The 16,832-nt window shown below is 41.5% G+C and overlaps 3 protein-coding genes and 2 non-coding genes across 9 annotated transcripts; 4 read left to right on the top strand and 1 right to left on the bottom strand.

The window, feature by feature from the left end:
* The first annotated feature begins 441 nt into the window (after positions 1-441).
* On the top strand, positions 442-7,351 carry atg4b (autophagy related 4B, cysteine peptidase). Of its 2 annotated transcripts, XM_086048441.1 has the most exons (14): positions 442-567; positions 2,281-2,382; positions 2,790-2,861; positions 2,951-3,049; positions 3,117-3,218; positions 3,319-3,391; positions 3,500-3,579; positions 3,653-3,864; positions 4,533-4,611; positions 4,687-4,832; positions 4,915-4,971; positions 5,085-5,178; positions 5,719-5,788; positions 5,883-7,351. In XM_086048441.1, the coding sequence occupies exons 1-14, from the start codon at positions 558-560 to the stop codon at positions 6,187-6,189; spliced, it is 1,503 nt and encodes a 500-aa protein (XP_085904567.1). In that variant the 5' UTR covers positions 442-557; the 3' UTR covers positions 6,190-7,351. The 2 variants fall into 2 exon arrangements, with proteins under 2 accessions (XP_085904567.1, XP_085904568.1); XM_086048442.1 differs by having other exon boundaries at positions 5,719-6,030.
* On the bottom strand, positions 7,316-10,575 carry dtymk (deoxythymidylate kinase (thymidylate kinase)). Of its 2 annotated transcripts, none has more exons than XM_086048446.1 (5): positions 10,344-10,575; positions 9,658-9,766; positions 8,659-8,749; positions 7,611-7,782; positions 7,316-7,540 (listed from the first exon to the last, which is right to left on the bottom strand). In XM_086048446.1, exons 1-5 carry the CDS (start codon positions 10,471-10,473, stop codon positions 7,395-7,397), a joined length of 648 nt encoding a protein of 215 aa, XP_085904572.1. In that variant the 5' UTR covers positions 10,474-10,575; the 3' UTR covers positions 7,316-7,394. The 2 variants fall into 2 exon arrangements, with proteins under 2 accessions (XP_085904572.1, XP_085904573.1); XM_086048447.1 differs by having other exon boundaries at positions 7,611-7,808; positions 10,344-10,573.
* Positions 10,576-10,613: 38 nt separating this feature from the next.
* On the top strand, positions 10,614-16,779 carry LOC147138760 (uncharacterized). Of its 3 annotated transcripts, none has more exons than XM_086048444.1 (5): positions 10,614-10,740; positions 12,613-12,772; positions 14,932-15,291; positions 16,072-16,121; positions 16,199-16,779. In XM_086048444.1, exons 1-4 carry the CDS (start codon positions 10,716-10,718, stop codon positions 16,079-16,081), a joined length of 555 nt encoding a protein of 184 aa, XP_085904570.1. In that variant the 5' UTR covers positions 10,614-10,715; the 3' UTR covers positions 16,082-16,121; positions 16,199-16,779. The 3 variants fall into 3 exon arrangements, with proteins under 3 accessions (XP_085904570.1, XP_085904569.1, XP_085904571.1); XM_086048443.1 differs by having other exon boundaries at positions 10,623-10,740; positions 16,026-16,121; XM_086048445.1 differs by lacking the exons at positions 10,614-10,740; positions 12,613-12,772 and adding an exon at positions 12,805-13,450 and having other exon boundaries at positions 16,026-16,121.
* On the top strand, positions 10,846-10,917 carry trnap-cgg (transfer RNA proline (anticodon CGG)). Its single transcript has one exon. It is a non-coding gene; the product is annotated as a tRNA-Pro (tRNA).
* On the top strand, positions 12,371-12,442 carry trnap-ugg (transfer RNA proline (anticodon UGG)). The gene has a single exon. It is a non-coding gene; the product is annotated as a tRNA-Pro (tRNA).
* Positions 16,780-16,832: the final 53 nt, after the last annotated feature.

Genomic DNA, 16,832 nt, shown 5'->3' with positions numbered 1-16,832 from the left:
GGGGCTAGTTAATTCTGTTTTATAAAGGACTTGGATAAATAAAACACAATGAAATAAAAACGCCTTACACTAAGGTATCATGATTTATACATGTAGGTTTGCTGGACCAATATAGGGACGTATCAAAAAAAAAAAAAGTTCACGGCACCGACTACAAAATTACATACAATTACATAATTTATAAAGTCATATATGATACAATAATAACCAACCACCCCCACGCCACCCCCCCCCCCCCAAAAAAAAAACAAAACACGGTGGACAGTAAGAATTTTTGCAACTATTAGAAGTCACGTTATGGTGTCCGTATATATTTTGCGTACGTGTTGGTGGAGTGACAGCGCCATCTAGTGTTCAAAGGCATTCGCGCGCCCCATCACACGTCACCAGTTTTTGATTGGTCAGCACTTGCCGTATATCAAATGCTACTGGCTATACTCGCGATCATCCCGCCTTTCTCCCAACTTCCGCACTAGTCCTCTCTCGCTATTGGTAGATCTGGGTCCAGACTGGCTCGAGAACAACAAACAAGTCCAGCACAGGAACAGATCTTCGGGATGGACGCAGGTAAGGCGAGATTTTTGAGGAAAAATAACTCCATAACGTTATATCGTATCAAAACAACACAACAACATGTAAACAAGAAAAGTTCACTCCGGGCGACAGTCGGCTCGGGTTGCCAACACTAACGCAGAAGCGACATTCCTTTGGAGCTTCGCTGGCGTTAGCCCTGCTAGAGTGATGACCAAAGCTAACTGCTAAATTACGCTAGCTTGCTGTTTTGTTTTGATTTTGTGATTTTTTTTTTCTTATTCTTTAAAAATCTTACATTGTGTGTCGAAGCCTTCTGTACTTTGTAACACGATTTGATAAGTCGGTCGTGCTTGGTTTGGTAATGCTAATATTTGAGTGTTTGCTCAGTCATCATTATCAAAAGATGATTGACAACTCTCACATTGTTTAAGACTACGTGCTAAATAGCGTCCCTTTTGGCTGGTACTTGATAAATGCCAACTTATTGTGAATAATAAGGTGTTAGATGTGAAATAAGTGGGAGAAAAACTCAAAATCGGATCGTTCCATAAGTGTCTGGGGGAAGGGGGATGTCCCAGAATGGAAATGGTACTGTCTTGTCTGACGTCATCCTAAGTACACCAGACAGTAGCTGCCTAGCTAATATACAAACTCTTATAAATGTATATTACATGTATTATACATCACTTTTTGTTTGTGGCATTTATTTCAGATCGCCCCCCGCAATAGTTTCCCCACATCAATTATATTTGGTGCTTGTGATTTAGTCACTGTTGTGACAGGTAATTTAGCCACAATGGAACAGTTTCGCCGTCCTAGAATATTAGATGGTTCAATCCTGTAGTTTTACGTCATCGTAAGTGAACCAAAAAGTACAGTAAACCATCATGCTGTTTTTTGCATTTTTTTTGTGCAGTTCATATCTGTCCCAGCTGTTCTTCCTCCTGTTTATTTTTGATGTAATGCCACTGTTGACCACTAGATGGTGGCATGCTATTTAGTTTGACACTAAATGTGACTAAAGACTGTGAAAATGTTCAGCTCACCCTATTTATTGTTGAAGATAATTGAATGTCAGTCGCCTTCAATCCTGCTTTTCATGCCAACAGGAAGTGACGCCTGTAGGTTCATTTTAGAGCTGAATGATTTAGAAAATAATCTAATGGTTTTTTTTCTTCCCTCAATATTGCGACTACGATTTAATGTGCAATTATTTTTTAAGGTCCTCTCCCCATGTATTTTTTTAACAAACACAAGGAACAAATTAATCTGTATATAAAAAAATGGTATAGTCCTGCTGTCGTACGCCATCCAAAGTCAATCAGGAAGCAGACTGCTAACGTAGCATAGCATACGGGCGAACCAGCAAACAAATATGATGACACTCCACAATTAAACACTTTTGTTTGATGAATGTATTTTTTGTCAATGGAACCCATTGCCCCTTTCCCGGAAGCAAAAATTGTACAATCACCTTGTCTTACGTTACCCTCAGTGAACCAGGAAGTAGTCTGTTGACTACGAAAAAGATCTGTACTATTACAAATTCATGAATCCTACAAATTAAAATATGATCAATATAATCCATGGCGAGGAATGAGACAGGACAGCCACCTGAAAACTTCCTGATTTCAACTTGGCTTTTTCTCTGGGGTGAAAACTGTGGGCCCTTTTATTTGATTAAGACACTTGGGAACTCTTTTATTTTATTGTGACGTGGCTTCATATGTTTTTCTCTCTCGACAGCGACATTGACATACGACACGCTTCGCTTTGGTGAGTTTGAGGATTTCCCCGAGACCTCGGACCCTGTCTGGATTTTAGGGAGAGAATACAACGCGCTCACAGGTAAGGACTCTTTATGGCTCTACACTGCAGGTCACGAAGCACAATAGCAATAAACATGGCAAATAGAAAAAATCCATCCTTCTTTTTATGACAATAAAATTAAACACTATGTGAAAAATAGTCTTATGCTTTTGTTATACTTGAGCATACACTTGCTCATTTTGCAGATGAATGTGTTAACCGTTTAAAAATTTTTTTTTTTTAAAGTATTGCCACACACTTTAGGCACCACTGCTAGTTTGCTGCACGAACCCACCACCTATTTATTTCAGCAGGCGTCCATGTTCTTGCCGAAACTCGTGACTGGCGATTATTTGGACCACGATCGCAAAAGAAGGAGCAGCATAATGACCACTGAATTAAATCACAAAGTGTGACTGTGTGACTCAATGTGTGTTACCCGACAGAGAAAGATGACATCCTATCAGACGTCACCTCGCGACTTTGGTTCACGTACAGAAAAAACTTCCCCCCCATAGGTGAGTGCCATGGGCGCCGGCGCAAAACAACTTTTGAAATGTTTTTTTAAAGCCAAAGAAAAAGCGCGAGCGCATACGCACGCTTTCAGGCGGCACGGGGCCCACGTCGGACACGGGCTGGGGCTGCATGCTGCGGTGCGGGCAGATGATCCTGGGCGAGGCGCTGACGTGCCGACACTTGGGCAGAGGTAGCGTGTGGTGGGTAACCAGCCGTTAGACACGTCCCAGTGCTTGTAATGGTTTCCTCCGTGGCAGACTGGCGATGGTCGTCAGGGCACAAGCAGAGAGAAGAGTACGTCAGCATCCTCAACGCCTTCATCGACAAGAAGGACAGTTACTATTCCATACATCAGATTGGTGAGTGGCGGCCGCCTCGCACCGACCGACATCCCCCCCCCCCCCCCCCCTGCGTCAGGCACTTGGCTTATTCTTTGGCTTTGTGGAATGAATCCCGCAGCCCAAATGGGAGTTGGCGAGGGCAAGCCCATAGGACAGTGGTACGGACCAAACACAGTCGCACAGGTCCTCAAGTGAGTATTTTTTCAACATTAACCGTCATCCAAGCGGCAGCGCGGTGTGTTGGCGGTTAGCATGCCGCCAGTTAGCATGACGCCAGTCCATTGTTTTTCTTTGCCCAGGAAGCTGGCGGCGTTTGACACGTGGAGCAGGTTGGTGGTGCACGTGGCCATGGACAACACGGTGGTCATCGAGGAGATCAGTGAGTTGCCGCCGATCGGTCGCATGAAGACGGCCGAGAGTGATGACGAGCGGTCGCGGTGTCAACATCGCAGAGCGTCTCTGCATGCCTTGGCTGGACGCTGCGGGACTCGGAGCATGTGGCGATTCGGCGGCGGCGGCGGCGACGAGCGAACTGAACGGCTGCGTGGAGGGCGCCTGCGCTCTCCCGGGGGAAGATGTGGAACTTTGGAGGCCGCTCGTCCTCCTCATACCGCTCAGGCTGGGACTCAGCGATATCAACGACGCCTACATACAAACACTCAAGGTGACGCTCACATGTCCACACGTAAATAGTCTGTGAGGCACTGCGTAGGACTTGAAAAGGTGCGGGCAAAAGTTATGTGACACTTACAGGAAATTCAAAAGCTATACAAATAAAAATTGGGATAAAACGTAGTGTGACAACCGCAGGAAGTTGACAGGTTGCGAAAACTAGAGATTGGACAAAGGTATTGGGACTACTACAGGGAGTTTGAAGGTGAGTGCAAAGGTTTTGGAAAACACACAGGATGTGAAAAAGATGTGGGCAAAAGTATTGGGACACCCGCTGGGAATTGCAGTTGAAAACATTTGAGCAAAGGTATTGGGACACACAACTTCCTGTTGTAAAGTTTGGAGGAAAAAGTATTGGGAAACCCACAAGAAGTTCAACTTTCAGGAAATGTGGACACTCACATGAAGTTGAAGTTTTGAACATGAGGGCAAAGGGATTGGGAAATCAACAGGAAGTTGATTATTTTGCACAAAAGCTACTGAAGCGCCTACAGCAAGTTGATTGGATGTGCAAAAGTATTGGGACATTAGAAGGACAAATCTCTTTGTAGGTGTGCCAATACTTTAATCTGCATTTTTTTTTTTCAACTTCCTGTTGGTGTCCCAATATTTTTATCCAGGCCTGACAGTATTAAAAAAATGTGTTGTTGTTTTACACAGCAATGCTTCATGCTGCCTCAGTCGCTGGGCGTCATTGGCGGGAAACCAAACAGCGCTCACTACTTCATCGGTTACGTCGGTCCGTCTCCCCCCACTTGACCCGTTGTCCGCCGTCAGCCATTTTGTTCATCTCTCGTGCTTTCCCGCCTTGCAGGCGAGGAGCTGATCTACTTGGACCCTCACACCACGCAGCCCGCCGTGGAACCCTGCGACGACGGCCAGGTGCCCGACGACACGTACCACTGCCAGCACCCGCCCTGCCGCATGCACATCTGCGAACTGGACCCGTCCATTGCCGCCGTAATGAATCTTCCCGACCGCTGGCAGCCATTTTGTGCCCGGATCGCATTGGTAACAGAACCCATATCCATGTGTCCTCCAGGGTTTCTTCTGCAGAACAGAAGACGACTTTGATGACTGGTGCATGCGCATAAGGAGGGTGAGTACTTGAATGTTGAAACGACACACAAAAGGGTTTGGACCTGAAGGAAATGAAAAGTTTGACTTCTCCATACTCCCTTTCCATTATGCCGTTTTCAATTTTTTCTCTAGTTGTCGTGCAACAGAGGAGGCTTACCAATGTTTGAGCTGGTGGACTGTCAGCCGTCACACATGGTCAGCGTGGACGCACTCAACCTTACTCCTGGTAAAAACTCTGTCGCAGCAACTTTTGATTTGTGAAATTTACGTTTTTTTTTTTTGTAGATAAGGTCAACCCAAAAAAAAAAAGAAAGTAAAACCTGTACTGCATTGTAATAATAAAGGAATTCATTTTATTGATTAATATGTGTAAATAATTTAACAATAGTTTTTAAAAGTTATTAGTTATTAAATTCAATTAAGAAAAATGTTGGGCGTTTGTATAAAAAAGGTTGTACAAGAAAAGAAGTTAGACCGTAAGGAAGCTAAAGCCATATTTTTTTAGTGAAAATAAAGTTAGGGAAAAAAACATGTGTTGTTATTGAAATATTGCAAGAAGTCAGTAAAATTGGGCTGTTTATGAGTCTTTTATTTGAAATATTTTATTATTTGTTTCTTTTATTGTAATGACTTGTATTGTTAAAAAAAAAGACTTTTGACGTTCAAATTACAACTTCTTAAAATACAACTTTTTCTTAAAATTCGAAAAACTTGCAACATCCTGACGTTTACGACTTCATTTTAAGGCACTCTTTTCTGTTTCTAGACTTCTCCGACTCGGATCGTCTCGAGCGCTTCTTTGACTCTGAGGACGAAGAGTTTGAGATCCTCTCCTTGTGAGGAACACGCCAACGGTTCCAACACGGTTTGACGCCGAAACAAACAAACAAACAAAAAAAAAGATTCTCTCGTGTTTTCCCGCGCTCCGAGGGGGAAAAGCCGCGATCCAGCTCGGGAACGCCCTGGCCCCGAAAGGCAGGATGGGACTGGTGTGCGCGTCCTCGCCTGCAAACGTTTTTCCGTGGGAGTCTTAACTACATCACTAACTAACGTTGAGGAAGGAGAGCAGAACGGTGCCTTGCCCTCCCCTAACTTCAATCCCCCCCCCCCCCCCCCAACCCGCAGTCCATCCCTTAACCCGCTTCAGCTAGCGCTACGTGACCACGCATTGAAAAAGTATCCTTGGCCACCAGATTTATTTATTTACTCACCAACATACACTACTCTCAAAAGCTAAGCTAGGCTACACGTCCATACCGAATGACCTCTGAACTTTTGAATGCGAATAACTGGGCCAATAAATTCCCGAGCGTGCCCAGTTCTATGCCTTTCTGTGACTCTTTCAGGTTGTCTACTGGTTACACTGCACATTACAACAGAGACTGGAAGAGTCACTGAAAGGCATAGAAGTGAGCATCTTTAGATATTTTCCCCCACCTCCTGTCAAGGTGAGAGTGCGTTTTAGGTTCATCCTGACGTTTGACCCAAACTGACTTACTTTTTGGGAGTGGTGTATGTACACACACACACAAACACACGCATACGAGAGGGAAGTGAGTAATAAACTGATAATATTTCACACGTCTGGAGTCACTTTTGAGTGAGTCAGAAGCACCGCGCTGTCATCTTAAGGAAATAATAACTTCACGCAGAAGGAAGTCTTGGAGGGAAAAAGGAGTAATTGTGCTACTAGAATAGTCGTAAATGTTGGCGCATGTTCCCGGTGAAAGTGCACTCCGAGGTGGTCAGGCAGGGTGACACTTTTTCCATCTCCATGCTGATTATGCGTCAAACGGTGGAAAAAAATTGCATTGTGACGAAAGGACACCGAGTTAAAGGGGAAGGCAAGTCAAAAAAATTCTTTACCATATGTTCTGTACGCCACCGACTAGTCTAAACATTGTATCCTGATTAATATTGCGTTAGTGGAATATGAATTAAGCAGAAAAATCCAAATGTTTTCACCCACCATTTTGAAGCAGCGTGAAGTCTGAAACAAGCTTTGAGGTATTGCTTTCATTTGACCGTCACTTGTGTGATGTTCGCAATCTGAGCCCTTGGCCACTGTGATGTCATCATCAGTTGCCAGCAAGTGGGAGTACAAGGAAAAATGGCCGCCCCCTGAGATGCTTAAAAATGCGTTGATTTTTCTGCTTAACTCATTTTCCACCCCAAAAAAAATCCAATTTGTGCTTTTTTTTTAGGGGGCTGTAACAGATTTATTGCATTTCTGTTCATTTCATTGATGATTTGTGATACAAGCCTGGTAACGGACCAAATGTAACTAATCACAAAGCACCACTATTTATACACTTTTTCTTGTAAAATCTACATTTTTCTCAAATATTTACCATTTCGTAAAATATGAGAAAATTACAACTTTATTATATAATACTGTATCCTTCGACTTCTACTAATGTTTTGTGTGAGGCTTGAGCATAATTAGCCTTTATTTCTAAAAACGTAGCGGTGAGAGTTCACTTCCAGAGCTCTCCTAGAGGTTGCGTCTGCGCCACGCGGATGGCATGCAGGCTTTTCTGGGTGATATCGTCGTGAACGTCGCCCACGCTCCCCGATGCATCCACCACCTTTGCGGGACGGGGACACAACATGAGAGAGGAAGAGGATTGAGCGTGGTATGGTCTTTGGTGTCCTCACCTTCCAGTTGACGTCTGGGTCGTCCATGAGCTGACGGAAGCGGTCCAGCACGGCGCTTTGGAAGGCGGCGTCCTCGTAGCGCTCCTCGCCGTAGCGACCTCGCAAAGCCGCCTCGGCCGGGCTCAGCTGCAGGAACAGGACCACATCCGGCTTGGGCAGGCCCACGTCCGACCTGGTGCACCAGTCCAAACTGAAACCCTTTAAAATTCAGGCATATTCGCGTAAAATTACAATTAATAGAGTTAAATTAAAATTTAAAAAAAACGATTTGAGTGAAAATATGTTTTTATTTTTTGCATAAAAATACATCTATTAAAGTAAAATTCGAACATTTCACAAGTCACGACTATGCGAGTAAAATTTTGACTTTTTTTTGTTACAGCTAAAATTCTCAGTTTGGTCTGGTTGATTAAAATTACATTTTTCTCACAGTTTCTCAAAGAGTGAGTAGAATCCAAAATTTTAATTTATTTTTTTTGTTTTATAACTATTCAAGTGAAAACAATTTTTTTCTCAGTCACAACTATTCAATTTTTCTGTTACGACTAAAATTCTCAGTTTGGCTTGTTTGAGAATGTTTTTCTCAAAGTTACGAGTGAGTAAAATTCCCCAAATTTTCAAACAAATTTACATTTTTTCGAGCGAAAACATTTTTCACAATTAAAGTCACATCAACTAAAATGACATTTTTGTCAAAGTCACACATTAGAGTGAAATTTGGACAAGTTCTGATCCGCCTAAAATGGTCAACATTTGGAAGTAAAAACATAAGACGGTACCCTCAAAAAATGAAATTTTTCTCAAAGATATGACTTAGTTCAAACAACTTATTTGCTTGTACAATATTTTAAGTAATTCTCGTAAAATTGTACATTCTTTGCTCGTAATGTTAAGACTATTCTGGTAAAATCACAACTTTTTTTTCCCTCAAAATATCAACTTTATTCTTGTAAAATGATAACATTGTTTTGTGTAATATTGGTTAACTGGTTTAGTAAAATTCTGACGTTTTTGGGTTGATACACTGGCTGAGGAGAGAGCACCTCACCGGTTTGGCGCTGGTGAAGGCGACCCCAGAGAAGGCGTATCGGTCCACCACCAGTGTGGTGCCTCGCTCCAGCTTTCTCTTCATCTCAGGCCTGGGAGGAAATTAAAAGTCATGTTATTATTGCGAGTATAAAGCTTGAGTCATCCACTTGTGAGGAAAAAGGTGCAAAATTTGGAGACAAACGGTCCTAAAAAAAATTTTAAAAAATCAAAGTTGCGGCATTAGAATAAGGTCTGAAAAGTCAAAAGACAAAAAGTCAATGCAAATTGAATATCAAGTCACAGAGTTGCAAGAATAAAGCTGTAACACAAAAAAAGTGTCAATGCTGTACAATTTCCAAGTGTAAAATCAAGACATTTTTTTGTGGGATGATGACTTTTTAAAATGAATTTTTTTCCTCATACGATTATGACTATTCATGTGAAGTTACAACTAAGTAAAATGACATTTTTCTCAAAGTTTACTACAATTTGAGAAAAATTACCTCATTTTCCCCCTCATCAAATTACAACTATTTAAGTAAAATGATTTTTTTTTTAAATAATTTCTAGCTATACTGGTAAAATTACGTTCTCATGGTATGTTGACCTTTTTTTCCTCATAAAATTATTATTTTTTAAACGTTTAACGTTACAATAACGTTACAATAACGTCATAACGTGACTTCTTGTCAAATTAAGTTGATAAATTAATGACTTAATTTATCATTACATTGTTATAACATTACAACACTTTTCTTGTGGTAAAATTTTCTCCGCATTTTAAAATGTCTTCCCCATAATATTACAACCTTATTTTTGGCAACTTTTTAAAAGTGATTTTCTTTCTCCAAAATCAGCTTGCAGAATTAAGAGGGGGAAAAGACAAAAACTAGGTCACGTCAAAGGAGACTATGGGTGGAAAAAAACAGAAAACGTGATCACCAAGTGAACAACTTGGCAAAAGAACCAAACAGCATGATCATGAAAATGATTTCCATATAGATCCGGTCGTACTTACACCATTTCCCAACGGTTGGCGGAGAAGAGAAGGTGCACCGTGTGATCCTCCAGCTCGCTCTTCTTCTCCAGGTAAGCGCTGATCAACTTTCCGATCGTCGTGCTTCTGTCTGCCAACAACCGAGCACAAACATTTATCACTTAAATACTTAAAACATCGTTTCACCCTGAAATTGGATGACTCTTCCTTGAGCGCCCCAATATACACAAACATGTAAACATGTCGGGAGTCTTGAAAGTGAATTCCATAAATGTCTTTTCTTGATGGGAAATCATTGTTTGAGAGGCCAGTCAAGAAAACTGTCTGTGTTACTACCACATTTCTGCACGTTTCTTTTAGACTGTAAAGGGATCAGAGAATCTCACAACAGCTTAAGAATGACCATACATGCAAAAGATCACAATGTTTGACAGCAGATGTTTCCATCCCAAAACGATTGGTGTAAAGCATAAAAAATACTTGCCCTTTTCTTCTGAAAAGTTGAGGCATTATTTATCTTTTAATATCAGTCTATAAATATAGTTTGAAAAGATCTAGTTCATAATTTGATATTGGCATTATGAGGGACAATACTAATGTGTGCACAGGAAATGTAATTAACAGTTGAGTTGAGAGCTGTTGATCGACGCACGTCCATATTTCGAGGCTACGCAAGCTAAACTAGCCATGCTTTTGTCAGGCCTCACCGGGAAACCTCATCATCTCCACCGGGTGTCCGCTCTGTTGCAGCGCTTGGACCAGCTTCTTGCACTGGGTGGTCTTGCCGGCTTTGTCAACCCCCTCCAGCACGATGAGCGCGCCTCGCTTGGCCGCCATACCGGCAGACAAAACGCTGGACGTCGCCCGAGTGCTCTTCGCGCGCACAAAACGTAAACGGTAAACACGGAAGTTGAGAGCAGCACTTCCTGTCCGTTGGGGGTCACAAGGCCCCTCCACTTGTTTAACGTCATCACGTCGTACGCAAGCAGCGACTGTGGATCGTAGGAGGAAGCGACGCACTTAACTGCAATGGCTAAGCTAAAAGAGAAGCTAGCGCAGTCGTCTCGCTCGTGTCCAAAATGACAATTGCGAGATACAGAAAGGGTATTGTATACTGAGTCGTTTTTATGATAAGGATTTAGCCTGACGGTTTGGTATTTGATAATTTTATAATTTTATTTACCAAAAAGGCCTCAGAAGTAGACACGTGGCTCGTTGGTCTAGGGGTATGATTCTCGCTTCGGGTGCGAGAGGTCCCGGGTTCAAATCCCGGACGAGCCCGATATTTTGGTTCCACACGGAGCCACGGAATCAACACTCCTGGGCGGCCTCTATGATTACGTTGAACCGGTTGATTTGCTTCTCTAGTATAGAATGAGTACATGGTCATCTTGTGGTGGCTTACGGTACAAAATTACTATGTATCAACATCCAGTAGCAAAGTGCAATTTAAAAAAATTTAACTCTGTGATTGACTGGCAACCAGTTCAGGGTATACCCCGCCTACTGCCCGAAGACAGCTGAGAGAGGCTCCAGTATATTTGGAAGCCCAAAAGAGTCAAAATTAAATAAATAAATAAATAAACAAAAAATTGAAATAAATATTATTTTAATAAATAACAGACAACTGTATTATATGGCCATTGAATTGTAAAATAAGGTAATATTATTATGGAATGCGTTCTTAATATTCTTTTAAATCTATTTTTAAATATTTTATTATAATTCAATATGATTATTTGAACAATGTCATTTTATTTTTAAAATAACGTTATTTTCCAAGATTTCATTGAATGATAAAAAAAAGGTTTTGTTTTACAAAGTCAATTTTTGTTTCATAAAGTCCTTTTCCACAATGGCCTTATTATTTCATATTATTTCAGTGCTTTGTTACAGCTGTAGCTGTTGTGAGATGCGCTATATAAATAAAGTTGTATTGTATTGTATTGTTTAACTGGCTCGCCTAATGTGACTTCATTGACAGAACAAGTCATTGTGCTGAAAAAGGGCATTATGAAATAAAAAGGCCATTGTGCAAGAGGTAAAGGACATTGAAATAAAAAAGAACCGTTTGTTTAATTTTATGAAATGTTGGAAAATAAACAGTTATTTGAAAAAGCATGACATTGTTCAAAGAATCATTATGAAATATTTAATTATAATAAAATAAAAAGTAAAATAATAAATCAATACCAATAGATATTCACGAATATTAAGAACGTATTTCATAATAATATCTTATTTTACAATTTAATGGCCAGATTATACTGTATATTTGTTTCTTATTTATCAAAATAGTAAATATTTCAAAATGTTTTTATTCATTTAATTTTGACCCCCGACCCTCGTGAGGATATGTGCTTTGGATAATGGTGGATGGATGAAAATGCTAATTGATTAAAATAAAGTAACAATACAGGAGTTAAAAGCAATTTTACGAGAATTAATCCGTTATATTGGGGCTCAAAGTGACCCATTTTAAAAATCAAAGATTTTTTCTTTAAACATTAGGATAAAACTTGCAAATGTCGTTTTTTTGGTTTCTTTTATTACAATTTTTTTAAGTCTTCTGACGTTACAGATTTTTATTTTATTTTTTACCAGAATTAATTCTACTATTTTATGGCTCAAATTCGCCAATTTTAAAAAGTTCAAACCTGTCCCCATTTTAGTGTTGCACTGAATTCGTAATTAAACAGATTTAAATCTTTATAAAGATTGTACTCCGTCAAGCGGCTCGTTGGTCTAGGGGTATGATTCTCGCTTTGGGTGCGAGAGGTCCCGGGTTCAAATCCCGGACGAGCCCAGTTCTTTTTTTTTTTTTTTTCCCATAATAATATTAGAGATGAACCCCCTTCCCATGTATTCACTAATGGCTAATAGCAGCATCCCCGACGTGTTAAACCCACCGTGTCCGTCGGCCAGCTGCCCTTGATAAAGGACAGCGCTCCTCCTCCGTGCTGTCTGCTTCCACAGCTGCTCTCCTGTGGACGTTACAGCAGGCAACCGGGAACCGCCCCCACAATACGCACAATAGCAAAGAAACAAGCTGCGCAGCCTTCATTCATAAACCAAAGCATCTCTCAGCAGCAAGCATCCACTCTTCCAGATTTGATTTCTACTCATCAAGCCTTGTGTAAGTACGTGTTTTGTATTTTTGTCCCCCCCAACACACTTTGTGGGGAAGTCAAGATAAATGCAACTTGCTCTGTCGGTAATAGAGTAATATTAAATTGTTGGAAAAAATAATGGGCATATTGGAATGAAAGTAATGGACAATATAAATCAAGTCAAATTGACACCATAATACTACCTTATTTCAAAAATGTCATGTACCGGTAAATTGATCATCCATTCTTTTTATTGCTTATCATTTTTACAAAATATGACAAAGTGTATAATAATGTGAATACGTGGAAAAATGGGTGAGCCACGGGTGAACCACTGTATAAAAGTAAAATACAAACGTTGGCGTAGGTGCTCACTGCTTACAAGGAAGTGCTCAGTCGACTTCATGTCAGGCTTAACCCCCGCATTCTTAAGCAGCCAATCTTTTGTCACATTTCAACCTACAAATGTAAAAATATTTTATGTATATATTTACGTTTTTTTTACAATTACATACAGTACTGTAATACTAATTATAATTTAATTAATATATTGTATATAGGTGGTCGACGGGTTAGCACGTCCGCCTCACAGTTCAGAGGTCGTGGCTGCGGCCTCCCTGTGCGGAGTTTGCATGTTCTCCCCGTGCCTGCGTGGGTTTTCTCCGGGTACTCCGGTTTCCTCCCACATTCCAAAAACATGCGTGGTAAGTTGATTGGACTCTCTAAATTGCCCCTAGGTGTGATTGTGGGTGCGGATGTTTGTCTCTGTGTGCCCTGCGATTGGCTGGCAACCAATTCAGGGTGTCCCCCGCCTACTGCCCGAAGACAGCTGGGATAGGCTCCAGCACGCCCCGCGACCCTTGTGAGGAGAAGCGGTATAGATAATGGATGGATGGATACTGTATATATTTTAGATTTTATAGTAATTGTATACTAGTATATTTTATAATTGTATACATTTGTATACAATATATATTCTTGTACATCAATTACTTTTTTTTATACATTTACTGTTTATTGCATATTGTAATGAACGTATAACAAAGTACAAATAAATAATTAACCATTGTATAAGGAAACTATTAAGAAACTTAAATCGACTCATCCAGACATCATTTACAGTACAAGGAAAGGAAGTGCTGCTGGACTTCAAGCATCACGGGTTTTTTTCTTTAATCATTCTGAATGGTCACAAGTGTAAAAATTGGGCATTGCTTATTTCCCGTCTGCATATTTAATCGACCCACGTGGTCCCAGTCTGAGTCAGCCAAACGACGTCTAGAACGGACTTAACCTGTACCACATCACACGCAGGTGCCGCACTCCTGACACGCGGCCGAGTAAGGAAAAAATACTAAATCAAACAGTGTTGTGTACCTTGTGGTCCCACAGACACGTGCCCCATATTGTTTTGATTTCACCGATCACCACACTGTGCTTGTGTGTGTCAGTTGTTTTTGTCTGATATTGTTTGGCGGCGTGTCTGGCGCCAGCTTGTGACGTAAGAAAATACGTTCTTGTCGCCGATTGGCTGTCGCCGACGAGAGCTGGACCGATTAAATATGCAGGGCGAAACGCGGTTGCAGTTAGGCGATGCCCAACTCTGAAAAATAAGTTCCAACGTTGAAGTACCGGTACATACAACAAAATACTGCTGTGTCTTAAACAGGCATGTTTCCGGTCACATTTTGGGTTAACTAGTTAAAGTGAAAAATCTATAATTACTTATCCAAGTAGATTGTTTATAAGGAAGTAGAGAGCAACGTGATTTTTTTTTTTTTTTTACATTATGTAGTGTTAAAAATAAGAGAACAGCTGTAAAGTAAAACTGAAATGAATCAAAACACTCACCCAGGCGTTGCGTCTTGTACTTATGTGCTGATTAAAAGTTAATGTCTTTGCTAAGTCTAAGGACCTCAAGTGCTGTTCTACGCCAGCTGAAAACACCCAAAACAATCCGACCTTCCTTTGAGGGTTTAGTATGTTTGCTGGAGCACCTGGAGAACCCGCTTCCGTGGGTTCTCGCCAGGTTACTCCAGCTTCCTCACGCTTTCCAAAAGTCTAAAATTGTCCATAGATGTGAACGTGTGAATGCTTGTCGATATGTGCATTGTGACTGTCTTGGCGACAAGTCCAGGGCGGACGGTACGTAGTAAACATGAAATTGCGTCACTCCGTCTTTTAGTTTGGGGTCCTCCATGGTGCTGTGCGGCGAGGGCGACTGCAGCGTTTGCCTGCTGGCTTTCTCCCGAGCGGAACGCGTGCCTCGGCTTCTGCACTGCCGACACGCCTTCTGCCAGGCCTGCCTGGAGGCCATGGCGGCGCGTTCGGCGCCGGGTAACGTCGGGCCGTCTTTGAGCGTTCGCTGTCCGCTGTGCCGCCGCGTCACTTGCGTGCGGCGTGGCCTCAGCCTGCGGGAGGCGCTGTGGGTGGACAGCGCGCTGTGGGAGCAGATACCCAGCGATCAGGAAGACGACGACGACAACGAAGGCGAGATGAAAGACGACAGTGTGGAGGCGACTGAGGCCACGCCCCAACCACAATGGTAGCTATTGGACAACCACTTCATTATGAATGCATTATGTAGAAAATTACGGAGCCCCTAAGGTGACATGAAAGTAAAAAAAAAACAAAAAAAAACTTTGCGCTCTCTCCAAAATTTGCGAGATAACGCAACGCTTTTCGCGAGGGATCGCATTTTTTTAAAATGTGTGTTTATGTACTTACGGGTCATTTTCCGGGTAAACAAAAGCAACAAAGTGAGCGTTTTCAGCTGTGGGTGGGTTTAATGAAATTGCTTTGAAATTCGCTTGTAATACAAAGACCTAAAATCAGTTTTTGATATCAAGCACGGTTTATCCGTCTTTGACGTACTGTCGTCCCTCAAACAGCCGCACATTAGAGGCTAGGCTAGGCTAGCTGCTAAACTGACCCGGAAGTACATAAACACGCATTTTTAAAAAATGCGTTCCCTCGCAAAAAATTTTGCGTTATCTCGCAATTTTTGCGAGGGAACGCTAATCTTTGCGAGGGAACGCAAAGTTTTATTTATTTTTTTTATTTCCATGTCACCTTAGGGGCTCTGGAGAAAGTTATGCGTGAATGATGAAAAAATTGTCTGAAAACAGACTGAGACTGAACAATTTTAAAATTGTTTTCCCCTCAGTATTGCAAATGCGATTTAACCCTGAAAAATAACCGCATGAAATCTAAATTACATTATTTTTCAAAATCGTTCAGCACTATAAAAAACAAACTTGAAGGCCACTGTCGTCTTAGGAATTCCTCCAGGAACAAGCTGAAGTTTCGCTCTTTCTTTCGCAAGTTTACGCTGACCAAGAGACCCCGAGAGCAGACCATGCCCAGCAGTAATGTGTAAGTTGGACGCCCCCTGTAATGTGGACGCTTAAGCAAACGCTGGATTAATTGTCTTTTTTTTTCCATCCTTGAAGGGAAATGAAATCCTGGCGTAGGCTCTCCAGCGAAGAGATGTTATGAAGCAACCTCAGACTCCCCCTTATTTATTCTGGATTTAGTTGTCCCAGCTGCTGCTCGGGGATTTGGTTCAATCAGGACTAAAACATATAGAGGGACCCCCAAGGAACAGATGGCCTGCCCGAATTTTTAATGAACACCATTCTTTTCTTACCAATGATGACAAAGTAGCTGCCGAGTATGCGCGCGCGATCTGTTCAGGTAGCATCGTACACAGTTTTACAGGACAACAATTGCTTTAAAGACATCAGCCCCACCCGTCCTGTGAATGCCCTGAATGCTAACTATTTTTTAAATTTATGACGACCAAAATAGCTGTGAGTAGATGAAGATCTGTATGTTCTGTCATGGTAACATCACATGCAGCTTTACAGGACAACAATCGTCTGAAAAACGCCAGGCTGCCTTTCTGTGAATGCCCTGAAATAAACTACAGTTGACCCCCCCCCCCCTCACAGTTCAGGGCCCGCAGATTTGCATGTTTGCTGTTTTTATTTTTCTCACATTAAAAAAAAATATATTAAATATATTTTTTCCATTTCCCCGCCCGTTTTTGGTGAAAAATGCATATAGGATGTTAAATTAAACAAT

The sequence above is a fragment of the Filicampus tigris genome, chromosome 12, assembly GCF_054856515.1.
Source record: "Filicampus tigris isolate MCC_2025a chromosome 12, RoL_Ftig_1.0, whole genome shotgun sequence".
Lineage (NCBI taxonomy): Eukaryota > Metazoa > Chordata > Actinopteri > Syngnathiformes > Syngnathidae > Filicampus > Filicampus tigris.
This window is presented reverse-complemented; position numbering and strand designations above follow the sequence as displayed.

What these genes read in the sequence shown, in the direction of transcription:
- atg4b (XM_086048441.1), top strand. An exon ending in CTATTCCATACATCAGATTG is followed by an intron (nt 3,219 to 3,318) that starts GTGAGTGGCGGC and finishes TGAATCCCGCAG; the next exon opens with CCCAAATGGGAGTTGGCGAG. An exon ending in ACAGTCGCACAGGTCCTCAA is followed by an intron (nt 3,392 to 3,499) that starts GTGAGTATTTTT and finishes TTCTTTGCCCAG; the next exon opens with GAAGCTGGCGGCGTTTGACA.
- dtymk (XM_086048446.1), bottom strand. Translation starts at nt 10,473, where the DNA reads ATGGCGGCCAAGCGAGGCGCGCTCATCGTGCTGGAGGGGGTTGACAAA. An exon ending in GCCAACCGTTGGGAAATGGT is followed by an intron (nt 8,750 to 9,657) that starts GTAAGTACGACC and finishes ATTTCCTCCCAG; the next exon opens with GCCTGAGATGAAGAGAAAGC. An exon ending in ACCCAGACGTCAACTGGAAG is followed by an intron (nt 7,541 to 7,610) that starts GTGAGGACACCA and finishes CGTCCCGCAAAG; the next exon opens with GTGGTGGATGCATCGGGGAG.
- LOC147138760 (XM_086048443.1), top strand. Translation starts at nt 10,716, where the DNA reads ATGACAATTGCGAGATACAGAAAGG. An exon ending in TTCTACTCATCAAGCCTTGT is followed by an intron (nt 12,773 to 14,931) that starts GTAAGTACGTGT and finishes TCCGTCTTTTAG; the next exon opens with TTTGGGGTCCTCCATGGTGC. An exon ending in ACCATGCCCAGCAGTAATGT is followed by an intron (nt 16,122 to 16,198) that starts GTAAGTTGGACG and finishes CCATCCTTGAAG; the next exon opens with GGAAATGAAATCCTGGCGTA.